The following is a 24,813-nucleotide window of genomic DNA, read 5'->3' on the forward strand; positions in this document are numbered from 1 at the left end:
TGTTCTGTACCTTCCTCTTCTTCCTCATCCTGCAGAAATCCATCTTTTGAGGACATGGCCCGGGGCAGGCCCTGGGATGCCTCTGTGGCTTTTCTCTCCATGACGGTTTCCTGCAAGACAGATGGGGCCTGGCCAATGTCCTCAGAAAAGGCAGGCTGTGGGGAAACCACCCTGGTGATGACCAGTATCAGGAGTCCAAGGCTTTCCTGTCTGGTGGAGTACACATATGCACACACATTCATCTGCCAGGATTTACTCCTTCCTCTTTATCTGCTAACACCCCAGCATCCCAGTGGGGGGCCATCCTGTCCATTTTCATAGTCTCTGTGATTCAAGTGATTCAGGTGGGTACATGACCCTGGACTGACTGACCAACCCTCACATTCCACCTTCCTGGCCATGATGATCTGCTCAGGGTTGAGCATGTGACCAAAAGCACGTGACCAAATTGGACCAACAGTGGTCAGCCAAGAGACTTGTGCTGAACTCCTGTGAAAGAGGAATTCTTTCTGCCAAGCTGATGAGCTGGAGAAAGGAAGCCTGAGAGTGATGATGCTGCCACTCTCACTGTTACCATGAGAATGAGAGCAGACCTGAGCAGAGCAGAGCCAAGAGATGGTGAGAAACAGCTTCCTGATGACACGGTTTGACCATCTGGATCCAGTGACACTTGAAGCTACAACACTCCTGGGACTTCTTGGTCTCATGAGCCAATAAGTTCTTCACTTCCATTTTTCTTTGCTTAATAAATTTGAGTTGGTTTTCAGCTTTGCAACTAAATGGTATCTGAGTATTGCAGGATGAGGGGAAGGCATGTGCCTGATTCTGCTCTGGGTGTGTGGGACAGGCACTGATTTTCCTTTGGTAGGAGTGATTCATGCCAGCTCCCACATCCGTCCTTCAGGGGTGTCCTGGGGCAGTGAGGACAGGCAGGCCTTTGTAAGTTCAGGTTCTAGCAGAACCTTCTATCCAGGGTGACTGCTTGGCCCCCAAGATATGCCTACCTTCTCCAGCTCTTGGTCCTGTCTGTTCATGAGGGTCTTCCAGTGCTCAAAAAGTTGGTACTCAGACCTTTGGAAGTCCTTGAGCGTACCCTCCCTCTGGATGGTGCCATCCTTCATGGCAATGATCTGTAAATGCAGAAACAAATCCACCTTGAGGGCTGGTTGGGGAGGTGTGGAGGTCACATCCTGCCTGACCAATGAGTCTGAGATGGAGGTGTATTCAGGCCCCACCCACTGTGGTCTACTTCCTTCATCCACTGCACTGGGCAGCAGTGGTAACCTACTCTCAACAACACAATTCTCGATGGTTGGGTCTGCAGAGCAAATGAGTGCATCCTGGTCAAGCTGATTGTTTACCCACAAGGATGCCATCAGTAGCAGTTTTCAACTATTTAACAGGCAAATTGCCTGCTTGCTACCCTTAGCTCCTTCTGATAGCGGGTCTGGTAGAATCCATCCGTGCTTGGCAAAGACACATTGGTTTAAGATGTGTGGCTGTGCCTTTTTGGAATCAATCTTTTTATTCAAAAAAACCCAATGACACTACCACACAGAAGCCCCATTAACTGATCCTGTCTCCCACCCACACCATGCCTCGTTCAGGGAGGTTGCCTGGGAGTCCTGCTTATGGATACTTTCGTATCTACCTTCTTTGGATTCAGGATTGTCCTGAATTACCCTGCCAGTATCACCAGAGAAGCTCAGACACAAACCTCTGCACCTGTTTTAATAGTTTTAAAAAAATACACGGATATTCTGGGGGTTTTTTTACTCTTTTTCATAGTGGAGGAAGATCTCATCACACATGGAGAAAGACTTAATTTGGGAGAAATTAACAGGTCACTTAGCACAGGCTTGAAGCTCAGAGAAGACCTTGAATTTTGGCTGCTATCCCAGGGATATTTCATATAAGAATAGGTAGGGCCTAGATTCTAAGTCACATTATCTCCAACGTAAAAATCAAGTTCTTTCCAAATGACTTGAAAAGTCTTTTCTACCCTCTGAAGAATATGGGAACTTAGTTCATGTGGGGCTTTAAAACATGGCATTCTACCAGGAATGTTGAAGTTTCTATTCTACCACCACTGTTTGTTTCCATGGTCTCCTTCTGCATTCTTTTAATTTCAATTTTTTTTGTGTGGCAACTGGGGGATGAATCCAGGGCCTCCTGCATACGAAGCAAGCACTCTACCATTTAAACCATGCCCACAGCTCACCAGTCTCTTTCCAATCCCAGTCTGAATTCATCCACCCCCCAGAAGGCTAGGGGGAGGGGGATATGGTGCTTCCCAAGGTGGGAGGGGAGGTGGCATCAGGTTGGGTGGGAAGAGAAGGTAGATACTGCATGTCTGTGTCTTCCTGAGACTTCCTAGTGCCAGCCTTGGGTGTATCCACAAGGACCCAGGACAGGGTGGACAGCATCTGCAGGTCTAGGTGACACCAACCCCATAGCCCCTAAAGAGTGTCTCCCTGAGCTGTCAAAATTGCACAAAGCCACCCAAGGGGTAGCTCCTCGTGTTTTGTGGCCTTTGGCAATTGCTATGAGGACACCTGACTGACTCCTTCAAAGATGCCTGCTGCCTTGCTCCCAGTCCTCCATAACCTGATCTTGTGGTCCCTCACCCAGTCTGCATGGGGCAGGTACTGTAGCTTGTGGGTCACCAGGACCACTGTCCTCTTGTCATCTCGGAGCAGCTCAAGGATGCCGGCCTGCATCAAGTGGTCACTCAGATGGACATCCAGAGCTGAGAAAGGATCATCCTGAGGACAAGGCAGGGGCAGGTATAGGGGAAGGGATAACAGTAAGCATATGACCCACCAGCATTGTATCAATCCTGATCTAAGAATGGACACTAGTTATCTGTGTGGCCTTAGACACCTCACCTGATTTCTCTGGGCCTCACTGGCTCATCATAAAATGGGGCTGCTACCAGTTACTACCCTCAACCAGATCTAATTTTTCCATTTCCTGTCTCCTGAACCTGCAGCAGCTTCCCATCAGCTCTAAAGCCCAAACTCCTTAGACAGTGTTCCAGGTCCTCTTTAGCCTCCTTAGTCTTCATTTGTAGTCTCGCTTCTTAGGTCCTTTCCAAGTCCCCTCCATTCCAGGGCTCCAAGGAGCTGCCATTCCAGACTTTTGCCAGAGCTGTTCCCTTACATGGGTGCTGTTCTGCCTTCTGTCTGCCTAATAAGCCCGTACCCACCCTACACCCACCCCTGCTCTAGTCCTTCTTGTGTCCTGCCCTGACTCCACTCCTACCCTTCCTGCCTCTCTCTTCCAGGGATATTCTGTGAACAGCCAGACCTGAGTTGTTTGCCCCCTTCTGACTGTCAGGACCCCAAGGTCTGGCACCCTAAGCCTGTGCCTGGTGCAGAGTAGGAGCTAAATGAAAGCTTGTTGAAAGAAAAGTTTCCACTTTTCTCAAAATGATTTTGTCTCAGGTGGGAGCATAAATGACCTAGAACTTCATAAAGTGCTGAGCACATCTCTCAAAGACCATAAACATTTACATTTGAAGCCTCTTTGCTGAGGAGTGTGATGTGTGTCATGGGAAAAGGGAAAGAATAAAGCTGGGATCAGAGATCTCAGGCTCCTTACAGCAACTCTCTGTCCAAATTGCTCCCCACTTTCCTTCTGTTTAATTGACTCTCTCCAAGGCTCTCTTCCAGGAAGCTCTCCATGACTACTCCAGCCCTCACAGCAGTCTCCTGGTCTAGGACCTCATGGTCTGTGCCATACAGCTTGACTTTGAACTGGCTATGTCTGCATGTGGGTAAGCTCTGTCTCCCTAATCAAACTCTAAATCTTCAAGGCAAAGGGGTGAGTCTTAGGCTTCTTCACGATAACCAAGGCACCTGACACAGAGGTTGGCATGAAATAGGGCTGGGGTATCTCCTAAATGTTATGTTTTATTGCTAGTGATTACCTGGGGTGCTGTGTTCAGAAGGATTCTGGGTTCCATGGGAAATGATGCAGTGATAAGCAATGTCTTCCCTGGGCATTACGATGGGAAGTGGTAACATGTGTTCCATGTCTGTGCTATTCTGATAGATGCGCTGCAGACAGGTGGATAAGTCGGGGGTCTTCAGAGGGGTGCCTCTAGATATTACCACTAGCCTCCCCTCATGGCTACTGAGGAGCTCAGTGTGAAGTATGCAGTGGGTCACTAGTGCTATCCTTGCCTGCCTCAGTGTCCCTATCAGTAAGATGAGTAGGCGATATTTCTGGCAGGAGAGGTTTGCTCCTGGAGAGGGAGGTTGTTGGGTGATAGTGTCTCTATAAGCCAGGGAGGCAGCCAGATATAAGGGTCCAAGGGAAATGCCAGCGGGGGCACTCACCAAGAAGACAACACTGGTGTGCTGATAGAGAGCTCGGGCTACACTGATTCGCTGACGCTGACCGCCAGACAGGTTGATACCCTGCCACCAAAGGGGAGAAAGAGATCACGTGCTCAGCCACTCAGGTCGACTGCCCCGGCCCCGTACTGCACGGCGAGCAAGTTCAGACAGAAGCCTGGTCCTTTGCACCTCTTAGCCCCTTCCTCACCTTGCAGAGAGAAGGAACTTGTACATGTTTACTGAAATCAATTGGAAGTGGGGCATATGGTCCCTGAGTCTTTGAAGATTCATCATGTAGGTACTAGGAATCATCTGACCAGTGCAAACCAGGACAAGGGAGCAGGGGTTTAAAACACCCAAGGAGGAAGGTGGTGAGTTGTGTAAGCTAATGGAAGAAGGGCCCCATCTGGAACAGTATAACCCCGGGCCTATCCCGTACCACGGGGGATGAGAAAACACTTGGAACATGAATGAGGGAGGTGTCACCATTCCCAGCCTGGGACGGCAATAAACTGGCTTTGCCCATCAAGTAGGACTGGAAAACCCAGCAAGAACTCCTTGACGCACCATCAAGGAGTTCATGTTGGACCCCATGGAGGGCGGCTCTTCATACTTCACCCCTCTCCTAGTCCCAGTTACCCAGTCTCCCTGAGAAGGACCTCAGGGCATGAGGGGTGACGGTGATGAGTGAGGAGGACCAAGGGAGGCTGTTACTAACCCGTTCCCCAATCTGGGTCTGGTCTCCATGGGGCAGGATGTCGATGTCTGGCTGCAGAGAGCAAGCTTCAATGACCATCTTGTATCTGGAGAGTAAGGTTGGGGGCAGCTGATACGACTGGCCCGACTGATGCCTCAGCACACGGAGTCATTAGTCTCTGGGTAGCTGTGCCACGGTGAGTGATGGCTTTAATGGACCTCCCCCATAGGTGTGAGCAAACACCATATGAGTGTGAAAAGAGCTAAGGTCAGCATCTCACACAGCCTTGGGACAGGTTAAATATTTGAAGGATGAAATTGGATGGGAACAAATAGTCTGAGTAAGTGATGAGAGTGGCCCATGGTCCCCATGCAGTGGGAAAAGCTGCAGCCAGAGCTCAGGGCCTGGCCTGGGAAAAATCACTGCTGGTTGGTTTAAGCAGTAATGATGGCTATTTAAATATTTGCCTAGCCTGATCTTCTCATCCTTTCCTGCCCTTAACCTGGGCAGGTGCCAGCCAGGGTCCATGGAGGCATCAGAGTGTCTTGGTGACACATGTACTTAGGCAGCTTTAGATTTGACACCCATTTTAGTCACCAACTGGCTGGCTTTGGACAAGTTACCTAACCTTTGGGAGCCTTGGTTTCCTCATCTGTAAAAGGGGGATAATAATAGTTTTGTGAGCGTTAGGGACAATCACATGTATGAAGAGCCTGGCACTGCACCTGGCACCTGGTAAGAGCTCCATGGATGCAGCTGTGACTGGCATCATGGGGGTAGATGTCTAGAAATGTCAAGAATAGAGAATCAGGCTGTATTGGGCAGTCCTTCCACTAGCTCGAGATAAGCAGTAGGCTTTTTCCTTCCTTTCACACATGGGGATGAACTTCCCTCTGTCCAGGCACATCTGAATCCTTTCCAGATGGACCATATGGAGTTAGCTAGACTCCAGATAAGATGGCTAGTTATGGGTGACCAATCAGAGGCAGGGTGGCTGGGGGGGCCTGGGGCCCAGCATAGGATGGTAGCACTGCTAGAGAGCACTTCCGCCCCTCCCCAGTCCCTCCCTCCCAGAGGCTTTTACCTTTGTTTGTTGAAGGGACTCTCAAAGGTGATATTCTCTTCCACAGTGGCATTTAGCAGCCATGGTTTCTGGGAAGCATAGGCCACGGGGCCCCTCTTCCTGGAACAAGCAGGGGGAGGGGGGAGGCCTCAGGGGTTCATTCTCAGTGCAGTTGTCAAGCTGATGGCTTAGACTAGGGCAAGAGGGTGGGGCAGTGCTGAATCAGATTAGAGGTGTGTCTTGGCGGCTTCTGGTAGCCTCTCCCTCCTCCAGGGCCTGAGGCAAGTCTGGGCTGGGCCTGGCCTCAGGTGATGGGGTGCCCTACACCCAGCTCACCCCAGCCCTGCAGTCTATTCTCCTTCCTGAGTCTCTACTCTGAGACTACATCAAGTAATCACTCAACCCAATTTCCTCCCTCCTTCTTTAGCCCAGAATCCTGGATTCCAAATGGAAGAACGTATTTTTTGTTTTAAGGCATAGCCAAGAAAATCACAGTGCACTGTGGTTTCTCCTTCCTTCCGCCCACCCCAATGAATGCAGAGGCAGCTCCTGAACCCTAAGGGGAGCAGAGAGCTCTTCCTGCAACCCCTCCTCTCCCCACTGAGCTACCCTTCAGGGCAACATGGCTCCCTCAGGCCTGAGGGCCCTCTGAGGGAGCCTGTCCTGGAGATCAAGTGCTCCCAGACCTGGTACCTGACATCAGAGTCGGCTGTGGTCTCCCTCTCTGGGCTGCTGCAGGGGAGGAAAAACATGCTTCAGTGTCCACCTGGTGAACTGGGTCTCCATAAAGATTTTGGGTTCCCTCTAACACTCTATAACCCCTAAGACCACATCTGCAGCCACAAGTGAGGGATAGGGCATGGCCAGCCTGGGGAAGCCTCCACTGCCTGACCACATAAGTATGTGAGGAGACCCTGGGGACTTGGTTCATTTAAAGGGGAAAGTAAGGGCAGGGTACCATTGTGCTGGCTCTTGGGTAAACCTGGTCAAAGGAATATGAGGCCAGTACATGGTCCCTTCAGGCTCAGCCTCTATATTTGGGCTCAGATGGGCAGGCCAAGGTCTCAGGCCATCAGGGTGTACACAGGCTGGGGCAGAGTCAGGCTAGGCCGAGCAGACTGACACCAATGCCTCACTGTGAGGGTGCCACCTTCAGCCAAGGGAGGCTAGCAGGGTCCCAGGCATGAACTGCAGCCCCTGTGGCCTGTCAGAAGACACAGTGGAATCTGGGAGATCTGCCAGGAAGGCCATTCAGTTATGGTGTCCACGTGCTCTGAGTGCCCTGAACTGCTCTGCTGCCAAATACTTTGTCACTTCATTCTCGTCACACACATACTTGTCACATGCCATGTCGGGTTTTTGGCTCAAGAAATATGGTCATGGTGACCATAGTATGTCATTACATTGGGGACAAGGTGAGAGAAAGGGCAGAGAAAATACCAGGAAGGGAAATCTCTTGGGTGTTGGAGGGTGAAGGGTGGAGGATTAAATAATTCAAACAGGTGAGCCAACCTTCCCAGACTTGACTCTACATGTGTCTAGGCTCTCCTCGGTGTCCTCAGGAGAGGGGAAGGGAGGGAGGGTGGTGAAGGTCTCAGAGTCTTATTAATCTACTTTCTTTGAATTTTTTTAGACTTGGATTAAACAAATCTGTCTTCTTACAGATGTTTCAGATTTTTTTCCTCATTATCACCCTAGAGCCTTTTTTTTTTTGGTAGTAGGGCTTGAATTCAGGGTCTGTACCTTGTGCCACTCCTCCAACCCTTTTTTATGATGGGTTTTTTCAAGAAAGGGTCTCATGAAACTATTCGCCCAGGCTGGCTTTGAACCATAATCCTCCTGATTTCTGCCTCCTGAGTATCTAGGATTATAGGAACGAGCCACCAGTGCCACCTCCCAAAAGCCTTTTAAGACATAATTTTTAAATTGTCTTTCCATGCCACTTTGAAAAAAACACTTTGTGATTTTTGTATATTCACAAGGTTGTTCAACCATCACCACTATCTACTTCTAGACCCTGTCCCTCCCATCACCTCCCTCCAGTCCCTGACAACCACTAATCTACTTTCTGACACTACTTGCCATGAAATGTTAATATCACGGATAGAGTGATACCTATTTATGTACTATGACCCATCCCTGGATGGGCACAGACCATTGTAATCCAAGTTTTTCTCTTTCCCCAAACCAAGTTTGCCCTCAGCGAGGGTGCATGGCTTAGCACAGTGCCTCTGAGGCCTTGAATCCATACTTAGCATTCCCACCCACATGCCCTCCACCCCCACCCAACTCCATCTCTGCCTTGGGGTCCACTTCCAACCCAGTCCCAAGGTGGTACCTGGGGTTTTCTCCTGTCTCGCCATCAGGAAGGCTGCTGGGGCACAAATGATAAGACCAACATCATTTATGTGGTACCCCCCATCTTTCCGTGACACTGGAGCTTCGGGAAGAAGCAGTTCCTATCCCTCCCATCTTCCCACCCTCTCCCAGGGTCCCAGAAGCTACTTTTCTTAATCTCCATTCCCGCCTCCCCCAGCATGTGGCTGGTACCCTCCAAACAACAGGGGCTCGGTTAGTGCTCCTAGCATTAGCTCAGAGAAGCGGCCAATAGTTGAGAAAACTAAAGCCCAGGGAGGGAAAATGATATAAGGTCACCATCAGTGACACAGGGTTTCTCGAACTGTGGCTAGGAACCCAATAATGTGTCAGAAATAAGAAGGCTGCACTTGCTTTTTCAAAAATAGGTATATCCCAGTACCAAAAAAGAAAAGACGCACACACAAAAAAAGAAAAGAAGATATCAGCCTGCACCATCACATGAGGCTCAGATCTGCATTTTTTGGTGAACGCTCCTTTTATCTAATCGGTGCACACATGTAGTGTTCTGTGATGTCAAACCGCTTTACAATGTGGATTATATATATTTTGAATATATCCATATATTCAAATATACATAAAATAAATATATTATATATATTTTGAAAAACAGTGAGAGAATTGACCTGAATTTTGGTACCAACTTAACCAGTGGTCTTTCCTCTGCCCCAGTCCAAGATAAGCCTCTGAATCTTCCAGAAGCAGCTCCCTGCCACTGACATGCACATCTGGGGAAAAACAACCTGCTCTGTTTGCATACAGATCTTACTTTAATAACAGTGAAAACAGGAGGCATGGCTCAGGTGGTAGAGTTCAAGGGCCTGAGTTCAAATCCCAATACCACCAAAAAAATACTAAAAACAGTTAACATTTATTGAACTTTTATAAGCACTATGATAAGCATTGTAATAGTATTATCTCTTTTAATGTGCAAAATAACCATACAAAGAAGGTTTTTTTTCTTTTTGACTGTCCCCACTTTGCAGATTAAAGTGAGTCTCAGAGAGGCTAAGAAACTTGCCCAAAGTCACACAGCAAGAAGTAGCAGAGAAAACAGATCTAACTCCAAAGTTTCATGCTTTACATGTTCATGCTACATTACTTTACTGTGATATCCCATGCCATAGCTCTGAGAAACACCTTCTTGTCAGGGCAACCAGGATGGATAAACACAGGGATGGACAGAAACCTGATGAACCCCCCCTCCTGCTCAGGGCAGGATGGAATGGAGCTGTAAGCGATCATGTGTAATCGCCAGTCCTTTCTGACCCTTTTCTCTGAATTTTGTGGTCTCTCTCTATTTTCTTAACCCAACCTAACCTGAATTCTCCAGCCACCAGATTGCTGTAATTTTCAATTTACAGACAAGCTGCTAATGTGAGACAGATAAAAACCCAAAGCTGACAAATTCCAGCTCTGTGGTCACAGCCCAGATAAGCTTATCTGTGGAGTCCTCCTGCCTTGACTGCTTCTAGAGTAGCAAAGCTGCTGTTCACACATCTGTGGCCTCCTGGAGGACCCAGGGAGCCAGCGCTTCCAGCCTGACTCGGTGAGCATCGGAATTAGCCCTCCTAATGGACTTCTCACTCTCCAATCAGCTCCTATCTAAGCCTGTCATCCCCAGTGGGATTTTAAGGCAGGAAGAGCATCTTTTGCAGCCCCCACGGTGCTAAGCACATGATGGATCTGTAATAAATGGAGCTTGTTAATGGGTATATTAATCATTTGGGAGGAAGGGAAGGAGATACTAGCTCTCACTGTGGGCTGTTCTCATGCATGGTGCAAAAGCTGTCTGCATGCACCATCTCATCCTACATCAACCCTATCATCCTATCTGCACTTAACAGATGAGGAAACTGAGGCACAAGGCCTACAGAGCAGGCTAAGTGTGACAGAGTCAGGAAGAGGGGAAGCTGGGTGTGAATCCAGGTTCAATTCCTCTTTCCAGTATAGCTCTACTCGAGTCTTCTAGAATGAGTATCTTCAAAGCCTTGTGTGTATCTGTTTGAACCGAGAGGCTGAGGCAGGTGGATCAAAAGTTTGAGGCCAGCCTGGTCTATAAAGCAAGACCATGTCTCAAAACAAACAAAACTAAAGAATACATCTGGCAGGTGCTTTCACTGATTGCTGGGTCTTAATTGAGTTTGGGAGCTTTTGATTTCTCCTTGCCTGCACTTTGGGGACATTCTCCCCTCTAGCCAGCTAAAGCTGAACACATACCAAGCTGAATCAGAGCACACAGCCTACCCTCTGGCGCTCATGGTCTGTTGGGTGAATTATACAGGCAGAAGTCAGATAGTTATAAAAGAAAAGTAGGAACCACAAAGTATTAGAGAACTTTTGGGGAAAAGTACATACAAACATGTATGCAAATACACAGAAAAGATGGGAAATTTCTGGGTGATGGAATATAAAGTGGTTTTTTATCTTCTTTACATTTGTTTACCTTTTCTAATTTAATGTGCATTTTTTAAGAATCAATGAAAAAGTGTCATTTTTAAAAGTCATTTTGCAGAGAAAAAAATGTAAGAAAATGAGGAAGTGCTCATAGAAGGCAGAGCTGAGCTAAACCTCAAAAGGTGGGAAGGGCTGAGCAGTGGAGACAGAGGGAGGGAAGTGTCGGTGGAGGAGACAGGCAGAGTGGAGAGGTGAGAAATGTAATCCAGAGACTTCTCTGCCCGCTGGCTGTGAAATCCGAGGCAAGACATAATTGAGAGCAGCCTCCATTTCCCTCTCTATCAAATGCGGGTGACAATATGTGCGCACAGTGACAGAATGTATTGTAAATACAGCTTGTAGGAGGGAAGGGTGTGAGGCTGTAGAACAGCCCAGTGCCTGCTCTCCAAAGTGTAGACAGAGAGGGAATCCAAAGCCCCCAATGCACCCTGAAGATGCTTGCAGTAAATGAGAAAGGAATGGGAAACTGAGGTAGGAAGAGGTTAGGATTTGCCTGCAGCAGGCCTGTGACTGTGCGTCTTTACCTACAGCTCCCTGTCCAATTGTTGTCATTGGGTCTGAAGGCCAATTTCAGAGAGAGAAAAGGCAGGATGTTTTGCATTGTCCAAAGAAGTAAACTGAGTCCCACAGAACTGAAGCAACCTGCCCAAGGTCATAGAGCTAGGGAGTGGCAGAGTCAAGAATATAACCAGAGACCATCTGGTTCCCAAATCTGGCTGGTCACCTCAGTATCTCTTGCCACACCTGTTTCCTCCAAGAACCCTCTGATTCCCTGACCTCTCTCCCCCACAGGCTCCAGGGGTTGTTGGGGAGATCAGATCCCAGGGCAGCACTGAGAAGGGTCTTTTTCTAACCTTCTGGTGAACCAGGGGTTTTGGCAGGCCCTTCACACAAACCACCACAGGACAGCAGGCTTTGGCAGGCACAGGGCAAGGGGAGCTCAGGCCTTCTGAGTGGGCAGAGACAGGCCACATGTGGAGCCTCAGAAGGTACGGTGGCAGGGGAAGAGGCAGTAGGGGGCCCCAGGTAGCGTGGATTTGCAGTTCTTCATGGGAGGGGTAACTTCGTCCACCCTACCTCTAACGCCTTCCTAGGGGTCTGCTTCCTGCTGGCCCCAGGGGCATTTCAAGTCACTCTGCTTCTGATATTAACAGCCCTATTCTTAATTTCCTGAAAAAGAATTCCACAGGAATATATCACTAATACTGACTTTTTATTAAAAATGTTTTCTTCTTAAAGATTATAGAGAGAGTTTGCAAATTCCCAGGTTGACAATTCACTAAAACACACAGCCAGGCAGGGGGCTGATGACTCATTCAAGTGAACACTTGGGAGCCAAATGACTGAGACCAGGCCCAGGCTGCTGACATGCAGAGCCTGCTCAGGGCTGCCACAGTAGCCCTCCAGCTCAGTCAGAAGGACCTCAGCTGATGGGCCCTCTGTGCCCACTTGGGGACTCATTTTACGCCCCTATCCACCTAGGACTTGTGAGCTTCCTGAGTAAGGGGTTAGATCTTTCTCTTTGTAGCCTACACAGAAGAGTACACAAAATCTACATCCTGCACTGGACTCCTGGTGTACAACAGGGAACCTTAAAGAGCCCAGTATCATGGGGGAAGAACAGATTAGCAAATAATCACAATACAGTGGGCAACGCATGCACAAAAAAGGATTCACTCATTTCAAGTGTTGATGGAGAAACTTGGAATTTTGGGTTAGAGAACAGCTCGGCCAAAGGCATGGGGGAGAAAGACACATGATAATGAATTTATAATGGCAGTCCATTGAAAGACATAAGTTGCCTCTGGTTCATTCATTTAGTACATGAATTTATTTACTAAAGGTACTATGGGTACAGAGTGACAAATAAGATACGTTCCATCTCCAGGGAGCTCACCACAGTCTCTCATGGGAGACAGGATGGAGAACAATTAGAATAGTAGGGAATTTTGTTCTTGGCAAAGAGGTACACTGTTGAATAATAGTGTTTATAGTAATATTTACAAGGTACTTGCTACATGCTAGGTTAATTCTCACATCAACCCCACAGGTTAAAAGGGAAAACTGGCACAGAAAGCTTATGGAATTTTCCAAAGCATGGAGACCAAATGTGAACCCAGGCAGCTTGGCTCCAGAGCTTTTTCTCCTCTCTGCTCAGCCATACTTAGCTCATTTGGCCTCTGGAGAAATAAATGAACAGTTGTACCAACAAACTAAGTCCCATCTCCCTAGAGAATTCTCCATGCTGTGCCTCCTAATCCCCCAACTTCCTGCCTTATGCCTCTGGAGCTCTTTCTGGCTGCCTGGTCACCAGGGCTTGGCCCTGATAAGGATGAAAAACATTGGAGAGGCCTGGCATTGCCCTCACCTCTGGCTGCAGGCACACAGACTCTCAGGAGGGGCTGCCAGGTCAAAAGCTATTTTGACCATCTCCCTGCAAACCAGAGACCCAATATTCGAGGCCTGGAGCTTCTCCCAGTAATGAAGGGGCACCCAATATACAGCCCTACACTTAACTCATTGTCCAGAATAGGGGGTTCAGATAGAGCTATGGGTGCGCCTAGGACCCTGAGGGACAAACAGCAGATGCCAAACGAGTCACATGTGCTTCCACGGCTTAGCATTGGTAACAAGCTCCTAACTGGCCTCCTTTCCTACAGTCTCTCTCTCTCTCATCTTCTATAGAGTTTGGGCTGAATCTTATTTCCCATGCCTGGAACATCTGATTTAAGCCAAGTGAACTTAGACTCCTGTCCTGCCTCCCACCACTGCACCCCACACATACTCTAGGCACACAGAACCATGCTCTTTAACACCAACAGGCCTCTACTAACATGGTTTCCTGGAACATGTTCCTCATCTACTTCTGACTTTTCCACTGGATGAGCCCATGCTCATCTCCAAGGCTTGACACCACATCCACAGTGGGCCTTCCCTCCCCCACTGCAGAGTTCACTGCTGTTCCTCTGTGTTCTAGGGTCATACTAGTCTCCTTTCCCCTCCAGTCAAAACAGGGATCATATCTTAACCAACCTTGCATTCCTGTTGCTATATACAAGGTCTGGCACACAGTAGGCACTCAACAAACGTTGGGCTAGTGAACACATCAATGTGGAGGAACTGGAGCAAGGATGGAGTTAGGAACAAGTTCGAACAACTTCCTATGGTTGGCTGCAAGCTAACCAGATGCACCCCACTGTGCTTAGGATGGAGCTGGCCTTTGGATTCTGGGGGATTGAGAATCTTGGCACAGTCTCCCTTCCCAGGCTCAATCAGGGCCAGGAGTTGGGGCCTGGACTGCATGTTGGGGAGCATGGGTGTTGATAAAGACAAAGTTTTGAGGGCCCAGCGGCTCTGCTGAGGATACAGGCGTGTGTCACCACAAAATAGAGACTGTTGGCCTTGGACTATTGGGAGAGCTGTTATTTCTTCACAATGTTCTTATGCCCTCCTCTTTCAGTGCACAGTGGAAGCCCATGCACTAGAGTACCCAACTACAAGTACCACTTCTGCCACTTAAGAGCTAGGTGGCCTTGGGCAACTTGCTTCCCCTCAGTTTCCTCTTCTGTTAAATGGGGATAATAATCGCACCTAACTCACAAGGAATAGTGAAGGCTGACTGAGGCAATGAGTGCCACAGCACAGAGGTTCAGTGTTAGCTGCCACAGAGAGGCCCCTTGTGCTCTCTGGGCTGGGTTAGGGCTTCTGAAGAGAGAGGGGCAGCGGTTGACGCTGGGGATGGCACATGGTGGAAGAGAGGTGATAGCTGAACACATAGGATTTAATCCCTGGCAAGCCACCTGCTGCCTCTGCTGGTCAGAGGTGCTGATGCTGGTGCGAGGGAAAGGAGTCAAGGGCTGAGAAAAGGGAGGAAGGGCCAAGGTTCAGAGGCATTTTGACTTGCATGCTAAACAGGACCCAGACAAGGGTACCCAGGGGCAGCTCTGCGATCCCTTCTAGAAAAGGCCTGCACCGGGAAGGGACTGGAACCAGCCTGCCCTCTATGTGGAACTTAAAGAATAAACTCTGAGGGCTAGAACTGGGGCCTCCACATGAAGCACTGGGCAGGCTTGAGGGAAATAACTCAGGCATAGGGCTCTGAGTTCTAATGCTGACTGCAACCCTTCCAACCTCTCTGAGCCTCAATTGCCGCTTCTGTGAAGTGGAGTAACAACATCCATCCCCTACGCTTAGTGGGAGGTTTTGAAGTGAGAGTTTGATGCACTTAGCAAAGGTCCTGGCCCATGGTAGGTGCCCAGTCAATACTGGTTGCTTTTTTTCCCTGTGTTCACTGGGGGCTCCTGTCTTCTTGTCACAGACATGTAGTTAGCCAACAGTCAAGGCTAAAGCCTTGAGGGGTAGGTGGCAAAGTGACCTCATACCCAATGCCTGGACCTTCCCAGTTAGCTGTGTTGAGAAATCTCCTCAGTAAGATGGAGAATGGAGGCAGAGATACCTCTGCCTCCAAACAGATTCTAGACTCTGGTGCAGTTAAAACTTATGACTGACTGAGGTCACAGAAACCTGAGGAACTCACCTACTAGCCTATGGCCACATTGAGGTGGGAAATTTGCAATTGCTGGGTACACCATTCAGGGACACCTTGGATCAGCAGGAAAAGAGGATGAATAGTGGTATTCAGACACTGGGCCCAAGGTCTTTGTCTCAGCGCATTTTGCACTTAGGCTTATGAAAGCCTAACAGTGACTGGCACTGTTAGCCTAACAGTGACTGGCAGGGAAAGCTTGTCCTGCTGAACTGGATGCAGCCTTACTCCTAAGCAAGAGCTGAAAATCCCAGCAGGTTGCCTAGGGAGTCTCTTTCTCCTGGCAATGGGGAGGGCACTGAGCCAAGCACTGTGGGAACCACTGTCTTCTGCCCACCGTTTACACCCTCTTCATTTCTCAACTCTTTTTTTTTCTTACCTTTTAAAAAGTGTCCATATTATATGCATCTTTTATCAACTAACTTCAAGTGCTTTCTAGAAGCAGGTGGGTATAAATAATGCATTTATGATAGACTTGTCCTGGGGTTCTGGCTCTTTAATTAAGGCAGCGTCCAGAAACCAACATTTGTCTGGGTTATCTCTGGGTTTGCCTTGTACCCACTGGATGGTTTCTGTCAGCTTTGCTGATAACCAAGCCAGAAACCAATGATGGCGTTGCAAGTTCCTGCACTGGGAGGAAGTGCAGGTGAGTGCACATGGGACTTAAGAGTCAAAGAGAAGTAAATTCAAATCCCATTTCTGCCACTTAGTAGCTGTGTGAATTGGGGCAAATAGCTTAACCTTCATCTATAAAACCAGAATTGAAACAGTACTTATCTTGTTAGTTATCATAGGATTAAATGAGATAATACATGCAAAGAACCTGGTATATCACATAGTAAGGATTGAATAAATATCAATGATGATGACAATAATAATTAATAACATTTATTGAGTACTGACTGAATGCACAGTGGGCACTCAATAAAAGCATGATGCATTCTCCACAGAGAAAGATGGTGGAGGAGGGTTCCCCACTAATTGATTCTGGAAGATGCATTTGTTACCTGTTCCAGAAGACAGCCCCTGAGATCTTCTGCATTTCCCCCAGCGTGGCAAGAAGGAGTGATGACTTGCCGCAGCCCACCTGCCCCACGATCATGGTCAGCTGACCTTCAGGGAGGGAAGGCACCTGATGGGAGAGGGGCTGGGGGGAGTCTGAACAACCATCACCCAAAAGGATAAACAGACAGATATACCCAACCCTGGGGTCTTCTTTTCTTTCTTTCTATGGGGCATCTATAAGAAATCCTCTCCTCCCCCACCCACTTTGAGTTTTTCCTTCTGGAAATCAACAGCATCCTCTGGCTTCCCAGGTCCCTCCCTCTTCCACTCTGCTGCCTCACCCTATCCCTTGCTTCTCCCTTCCATGCTCCCCAGTGTGAGCCCAGCTCCTTGTGGCCCCAACAAATGTCATCCTGGCTCCCACCCTAACCCGTCTTCATACTTTGCTTATGGCACTGCCTCCTGCAGAATGTCCTCCCTGCCTTGCAGCTGGGGGACCTGTTCATTCTTAGAAACCCCACTTTGTAAACATGACTTCCTTGGATACTCAAGTCTGATCTTTTTGAGTTGTCTGTGTTGTCTACAGTAGACAGTATGACATTGAGGCCCTGCTGTCCCACCCTGTGGGACATTCCAACCTAGCATGCAGACACCTTGAGAATGCTGCACACTCCTCTCTAGTGTGTAGACCTCAGAAGGTCCACCAGTCAGGGGCAGGCACTGAGGAAATGTTGACTTGTCCTTTTCTCTCCAGGTGGAGCAAGGGGCCGACGTCTGTAGGGGGGCTGGTCATACCTCGAGGGATACGAATGGTGACGTTGGACAGTGTGGGGATTCCATCAGGGGTCCAGGTGAAGAAACCACCGATGATCTTCATGAGCCACACCCCATAGCGCAGAAGGACAGAAAGGAGTAGAGCTTCCAATGTGAATAGTCTCTTGCTTCCCCTCTCCCATAAAAACTCACAGATATTGATTCTAGCCCTGGAGTACTTCCAGGGCGGGAACATGGGGACTGGACCCTGCCTGAAGTACCCTTCTAAGAGGAAGGCTGGGTCCAGGGATGGAGGCAGTGTCCCTGGTTTCAGGACTCTTGCAGATAGGTAGGATCTCCCCCCAGGAGATGGTACTGGTGGCTGGACACAGGGTCCAGGACTCACCTGGACACAGCAGTTGTCAGCATCCCCATCTGTGCTGGGGGCCAGCCTCTGCAGTGGGCCCATGAGGTCCCGACTATCCTCCCGGGCTGGATGCTTGCGGTTCACAACCTTGAGGGGCTGGAGCAGGGGTTAGGAGGTGAGAGCCCACTGGGTTGGGAGTCCCTCTTCTTGGGGGTGGGGAAACGTAGAGGACTGACACAGCAGGCATGAGCTTCAAGCCTCAGAGAACCATGTCGAGAGTAACAAGAGGAAGCCAGGCACTCACCACTGCCTGGTACTTGCTGACTTGGCTTTGAGGTGCAGGCTCACGGGGAGCACACTGCTCCTCACGGATCTCTGCACTGGACAGAAACTCACTCAGCTTTTGCACACTGCAGAGGAAACACAGAGACACCCCTCACCCCTGCCAGGGGCAGAGGAGAGGAGAGGGAGGGGGATGTGGCCTGAAACAGAAGCTCTGAAAAGGCACCTGGTCCAAGGATGGCCCCCCACAAAACCCACACTGGAGGGGGACAGGCCAGTGAGTACCCCCAAAGGGTGGGTAATAAATATTACCAAGGGTTTTCTTTAGGGTTACCAGTTAGCTGAAGTAGGCTTGGAGATGTCTTTGGTTAGTTTTAGGGTTAGTTTAGTGGTAAAGATGGTTAATCTGGATTATTGAACTGAAGGATAGTGTTGGGGTTTATTAGTTGCTATCGAGTTAAGATTGGTTGGTGTTAAGGTTATTTAGAATTAAAACTGGTTATTAACAACTCTAGTATTTTTGTGAGCATGTACTGTATGTGTTAATTGCTTTATAAGCATTATAGGATAAAATCCCTGTAACAAGTTGCTAAGGCAGGTGTTATTTCTCTCAATGCATAGAGGAGGTAGCTATTCCCACCCCTCTTCTAGAAGAATTACCCCATGGACTGGGAGGCAGCACCTGGAGCTTCCCTATTTCAGTTCATTCTCCCCCATCCCAGGTGTGGAAGCTGTCTCAGGAAGCTTGAGAATTGCCTCTGTTCTCTGTCATTCCTTTTGCTAAATGTCCAACAGGCCTGGGGCTAGACAGACAACCTTTAAGGTAGGAACAGTCAGGTTGAAAAGGATCTGTGGCCTCTTCTGTTCTGGGGACCTGCCCTTGGAGAGGCAGACCCAGGCTCTATCTGCTTGCCCGTCTCCTCCCACTCTCCCAAGAGTCAGTGACTTGGAAGTGTGGAGCTGGCCCTCATCTCTTGAGGTAAAGCTTCAGGTTGTGTTTTCCTCCCTCTCCTCTTCAGTCTGAGCTCCCTTATTACAAAGGCCTCAGTCACCCTGGTGTTCTGTTTATGGAAATAGTGGGTTTTACAGCATTAAAAAAGTGCTACTTGGGGGCCCGGACACAAATTTCCTTTCATCTGTGCTGTCTACACAGAATCATGAGGCTGGAGTGGGGGTGGCAGGAGAAGGGGTGCTCATTAGAAATCCCAATGCTGAGGGGAGGCAGAGCAGCTGACAGTTTGGGAGTTAATCCCTTTGTAGCCAGCTACTCTCTGATCAGATGCTCCTTGGACATAATTTCACTAAAGGATGATCCCTTCTGTCTTTGAGTCCCTGCTAGAGCTTCCTGGGCAGGCGACTCTCTCCTCATCCCATCAGCTACTTCACTCCAACAGCTATTCCTTTATGCCAGCTTCCCAGGACCTGCCAGGGGCCCACAAGACAAGGGGACATTTGTCTATGATGGGGAAGGACATGAACATCTCTCCTCCAAGGGAGGACAGGCTCTTGCTTTCAAGGAGCTGTTTCAGAGGCCCCAAGTAGATCTTTGCACCCCAGGCACCAGTTTCCTGGCAGAGCCTCAGCCTTTGCCTTCAGGTTCTGTTCCTGGGACACTGGCAGCATCACTGCTGGGTAAGAGCTCAGTCACAGGGGCATATGACTGCAGGGGTTGGAAAACTGCTGCATTAGCAGGCCTGGGAAGGCTCTGGGACCAAAGAAAGAACAGAGGATGCTCAGCCTGGGGAAGTAAGACATTCAGTGGACACCCTGTGATTTCCAGAGGCTGTCATCTGTGATTAGGTGGTGCTCATTCTGAGTGGCTCTGGAGGGTGAAACTAGCACCACTGGGTAGAATTTATGAGGATGCCAACTTCAGATTACTGTTACTGTTATTATTATTATTTTGGTAGAGCTATCTTAGACGTGACAGCAAGTTCCCCTCTCTTTGGAGGCGTGTAAGCTAGTTGGTCTCCAGGGATGGTGGGAAGCCTTGTATCCAGCCATGATCCACTTCAGAGAAGCCCGATCAATGGGGAGGTGTGTCCTGAGACAAACAGCTGTGGTTCTAGCAGTCGCTAGAGCAAGCCCTTGCTAGAGCAAGCCCTGGGGCCGACCTGTGAGCTGCTTGTACAGTGTCCTTGCCCAGACCCTCCTCTCACCTCACTAGAGCTTTGACTGTGGACCGGACCACACTGGACAGCAGGAACAGTGGTGTGACCAGGATATGGAAGAGGGAAAGGGAGGCAAAGGCCACAGAGGGTGAGAAGTCGGACTCTTTGAAGAAGCTGACATGGCCCACGAAGGTCTGTGGACAGAGGCACAAGTAAGACTAGGCTAGAACAGGGTCTAAGTCCCCTCCCATACTAGAAATACCTAGCCCTGGGAAGGAAACTTGGGGGTTGAAGGGAGGGGGCACTTAGGGGACCTTCTGGCTAGAGACATTCATCATCCTCAGTCATCTCATGGAAATGTCCCCAGCAAATTCAGAACTTCATGCTGAGGGGCCAGGAATGAGCAGGGAGGATCCCCGGGATTAGGTCATCCCCGTGCCCTTCTGAGACAGCATTCTGGGTGCTCATTTCCCCAGCCCTCAGTTGGAGATAATGCAAAAAGCAGTGTAAAGCCACCTCCACCTGGGGCCTGTCCCAGCTACCTGGCTGGCTCTGCAGCCTGTTACCACAGTTCCCAAAGTGTCAGGCCAGGAACCAGCTTAATAAATCACCTTGAAAGTGAATTCCCAAGTGTGCCTTGTCAGACTGTGAACTCCACACAGCTCAGGGACACTGGACCCAAGGGAAATAAATACATCTTTTTAAAGAACTGTAGCCCTCAGAGCAGGCGGGGATGGGAGGCTAAGTGGGGCTGCAGGCCCCTGGGGCTGGGCTTTTCTGCAAGGCACAAGTCCTGCCTCCACAGCTGAGCTCACACAGCTTTGGTCAAAATCACTCTAGGAAACCACACTGTGATATTTCATGACTTGGGGAGCTGTATGTGGCATATTTTCAAATTTAAAAAATACGTTACACAACTGTATGTGCAACACAGTCCTATTTTTGTAGAAATGACATATCATATGCCATAAAAAAGCTGGGAAACAAACACCCAGAAGATGTTATGAGTGGGATTATGGGGAATTTGAATTCTTTTTTGTGCTTTCCTCTCTGAATTTCCCGTCAGTTTCATAATAAACATTTCAGTTTTGTAATAAAAACAATCAATAGCTATTTTTTTAAAAGCTTAATTTCTGTAACTACTAAAGCTTGGGTCTTCCCAACTCTGAGGCAGAAGTTGTTTGTGGAGAGTGGGGAGGGGTACATCCTTTATGTTCAGCCCTGCTACTGGGCCCATTTTCCGCGGTCCCTACACAGAAGGGCTGAACCTGGATGGCTCTCCTACACATGTCCCTCCTCACCTAGGAGGTGAAGGAAGGCCCACTTAAGATGAGGACAATGCTCCTACACACATCCTTCTTCCCCACCCCATGAAAGTGCAGAAAGGTCTACTTACAATGAGGACGGCAGCAATGGGGATGGCTGTGTTCATGAAAACTGCAAAAGAAGCACAAGGGTGAGTTGGATGGAAGAACAAGCAGTGGAACAGGAAGATGCCCAGATGGCCAGGGGCAGTGCAACTCAGTGGGGTCCTCTCCCCAGCCCAAGGGGTGGAGCTGGAGTGCCAGAGGGTTGCAGAAATCCAGCCCTGTGGTACCTCCATCTCCTTACCCTGTTCCCTCAGGACTCTTGTCCCATATATGCTGACCCGTGTCTCTGAGACTTAAGTCTTTAAATAAAGGCTTAACTGTTTTTATTCTGCTCCATGTGAATAGGTGAAGGAAGTCCCGTGGGAAAGTGGTTAGAGGACTGGAGTTGTTGGCTGCTGGGGCCAACTGTGAGGTTGGCAGTATGTGTTTCTGGAGGCCCCAAGCTGTTGCTTCTTGCTCTGCCTTTGGCCTCTGCATCAACCCAAGCCACATTCTCCACAAGGCCGAAGGGCTTCCTAGTCTCCTCTCTCTCAAACTCATTCACACTGAGGTATTAGAGGCCAAGGTTAGGGTAGATGGAGGTCCTCCTTAGGTCTAAGGCTTAGCATCCATGTTTAGGTGGGACATCTGGTTTGCTGTAGCAGAGGCCTTGTTCTGTTGTAAGTGTGGCCTCAGATCTTTCATAGGGACTCCTGAGAGCAAACAGAACTGGACTTAAAGTCACAGAAGGACAGATCTCTGTTATATATCCTTGGGGAGGTCATTTACCTTCCCTGTACCTCAGTTTCCTCACCTGATTTTTGTAAACTTGTATTTACTTGTTCATAGTTTCTTTCCCAAGGTCAGAGGAGATAATGTTGGTGACAGGCTCTGTGCTGCCTGAATATTGTACCTCATGAGTGGCTAGCTTAGCCCCACTCCACAAGTCACTTCTCCTTGGCCCAGGGTGTAAGATGCCTATGACAGCTCTGACTCAGGGATGAACTACACCCTGGAGTAAGAGGTGACCATCCTGTCTGCCACCTTTCTATCTCGCCTTGCTTCCTTCTATCCTCTTCCAGGCAAACCCAGAAAGGAGTCTGGTTCTGCAATTAGGCAAATTAAAGCAGAAAGACCAGGGGTCAGGGGCCAGGAGCCAGAGGCTAAGGGCTCAGCCAGTGCACGTGGCCCCTGACTAATGAATGATGAAGTCTTCGAAACTCTGAAGTTCAGATAGTCAACACCATTCCAAGAGGTTGACTGGCTGCCAAGAACCCTGCACCAGGTAGTACATACAAAGTGTACATTGGAGATGTGGTCCCCGCTTCAGGGAACCCTAACTGAGAAGGACAGGTCTAGGTCCTGAGCTTAGGAGGCTCTCAGTCAGAAGGAGACAGGAATTGTGCTCTTAGGAAGCCTCTGATATGGTGGAGAGACAGAGAACATGACCCTGAGGAATTTCCAAACAGACAGGAAAGACACTGCCTCTGTCGTGGGGGAAATTTCTAATCTGATGGGACAGACGAAGCCTCTGCATTGGGAGTTCCCAGTCTCATGGAGCATACATGGCTGGAGCCTTTGGGGATACTACTAACCTCTCTGACCATAAGGCTTTTATCAATACCAATTTTCTACATGATTATCCCTTAACTTCCCTTCCTGAGGAAGGCTAGGTGGTCTTCAGGCACCTACCATGATGCCACAGCCTTCCCTTATAATTGGTGGTAGGAGACAATATGAGCCTCATTGGTTAGATTCACAGCATAAGGGACCCAGATCTGGGACAGAGGACACAGCATGTCCATCACTGACCGGGGAGACGGATGTCCATAAGGCCTTTGACCATCCCCAGCCATATGGCTCTAAACACGAAACAGCCCTGCCTCTTTCCTTCAGAGGCAATTATTCCAAAGCACTCCCTTATGGCAGTCTCCCCTTCTGCCCCTCCCCAGTCCATCAAAATAAATTACCAATAGTGGGGAGGGGACTTCAAGCCACAGAAGGCACCTATGCACCATGCCTCAGCTCCCTGCCCATGGTCAAGAGCCCTCCACATTTTGGGACTTTTCTCCCAGGTAAAAAATAAACTGGGAGTTGGAGTGTGAATTGGCACAACTCGCTCAGAAAGCAATCTGGTGCTTTGTAGCTAAAGCTACACAGAAGTTCCAGACCTTCTGATCCTATAATCCGTTTCCCAGGGAATTGATCCTGAATAATCATTGAAGAGAAGCACAAAACCATCAGCAAGATGGTGCTAGCTGCGGTGCTATCTGTCACAGCAAAACAAAACCGCAACCACAGCAACAAACTACCCAAAATGAAATAAGCTGGAAACTTCCAACAGGACAGGCTGTCTTAGTAATTGATGGCCATCAGCTCTCAGGCTGTCAGAAGGTGTGTGATAATTGACATTTTATTCTGCACGTTATCCCGGTCATGATTTTTTAACTTATTTTTTTCTGTTTTATTGTCTTTATTCTTATAGCTGCCTGAACTCCACTGAGGAATGAGACAAGCCATAAATAAAATTTAAAATGAACATTTCAAAGCTGATGCAGCAACATGGAGCAAGCTTTATGATATAATTAATTTGCTGTCCTGGTTGTTGTGTGGAGATGTTGAAGGATGAAAAAGTGATTTTTGCGGGCTCCTCACCCTCTTCTGGAAGGATGGTCACTGTGTAGGGAATTACAGGTCTCCTACAGGGGTAGGGGCTGGGGGAGTGGACACTGGCTTCTTGTGTTAAAATAGCCTCTGTGAAAATCTTCTACCGCCCAGGGGTGGATGTGGCTGCCCTGGAGATGTCAGTGCTGGAGACTGGAGGACCCAGGACTGCCATGGGCTTTTGCATTGTTTGAATACAGCAGACAGCTGGGGGTTGGGTGCAGTGAGCTGGGCATTCAGCTGTCATGGGTTGAAGATCTGGGGCTTTGTCCCATTTTCCCATACTACATAAAGTTCTACAAGATTCTAAGGTGGTGGGAGAGGTGGGAAATATAACTGAGAATAGATTTCTCTCCAATTTTGGAGAGTGACTCACCTTGATTTGATTTAGGAAAAAACCAAAACCAAAACAAAACACAAAAAATGAAGAGCATGACAGTGTTCAAATCTTGAGAGGAAGGGAACAAGAAATACTGTTAAGTAATGTCAAGTAAAACAGAAGATTACAGAATGATGTGGAAGTGTGATGTTGTTATGAAAGTTTAATTGCATGCAGGCAGACCTGAAAGGCTGCCATCAAAAGTGGAAGCCCTTCTGTAATGGTGTAGAGATACTAATATTTAAAAAAAATATCCTTTAAGAGTTATTCATTCAAAAAATTACTTTTTTGAGTGTTCCTGTTTCAGACATTTTGCTGGGCTTTGGGGTACAGAAGTGAGCAATTGTGCCAGATTTTCCAAACCCCCACCCCATACAAAATAACAAATCTACTAAAACCAAGCAGGGCTCCTGACTTTGCT

General features: G+C 48.6%; 1 protein-coding gene across 7 annotated transcripts in view; it reads right to left on the reverse strand.

The window, feature by feature from the left end:
• The window catches only part of Abcc8 (ATP binding cassette subfamily C member 8), a 73,593-nt gene that overhangs the window by 13,461 nt on the left and 35,319 nt on the right, over window positions 1-24,813 (reverse strand). For 2 of the 7 annotated variants that reach the window (XM_074042527.1, XM_074042520.1), the window contains exons 11-24: window positions 21,397-21,437; window positions 20,049-20,194; window positions 17,912-18,017; window positions 17,647-17,763; window positions 17,283-17,358; window positions 16,490-16,595; window positions 8,442-8,477; window positions 6,797-6,835; window positions 6,125-6,223; window positions 5,062-5,146; window positions 4,344-4,424; window positions 2,628-2,765; window positions 1,005-1,130; window positions 11-110 (exon numbers count right to left, since the gene is read on the reverse strand). In XM_074042527.1, the coding sequence (XP_073898628.1) occupies window positions 11-110; window positions 1,005-1,130; window positions 2,628-2,765; window positions 4,344-4,424; window positions 5,062-5,146; window positions 6,125-6,223; window positions 6,797-6,835; window positions 8,442-8,477; window positions 16,490-16,595; window positions 17,283-17,358; window positions 17,647-17,763; window positions 17,912-18,017; window positions 20,049-20,194; window positions 21,397-21,437 (1,296 nt within the window). Of the gene's footprint in view, window positions 1-10; window positions 111-1,004; window positions 1,131-2,627; window positions 2,766-4,343; window positions 4,425-5,061; window positions 5,147-6,124; window positions 6,224-6,796; window positions 6,836-8,441; window positions 8,478-16,489; window positions 16,596-17,282; window positions 17,359-17,646; window positions 17,764-17,879; window positions 18,706-20,048; window positions 20,195-21,396; window positions 21,438-24,813 lie in introns of those variants that run through there. The other 5 variants (XM_020177331.2, XM_074042530.1, XM_020177330.2 and 2 more) reach the window with 5 other exon arrangements.

The sequence above is a fragment of the Castor canadensis genome, chromosome 1 (genome assembly GCF_047511655.1).
Source record: "Castor canadensis chromosome 1, mCasCan1.hap1v2, whole genome shotgun sequence".
Taxonomy (NCBI): domain Eukaryota; kingdom Metazoa; phylum Chordata; class Mammalia; order Rodentia; family Castoridae; genus Castor; species Castor canadensis.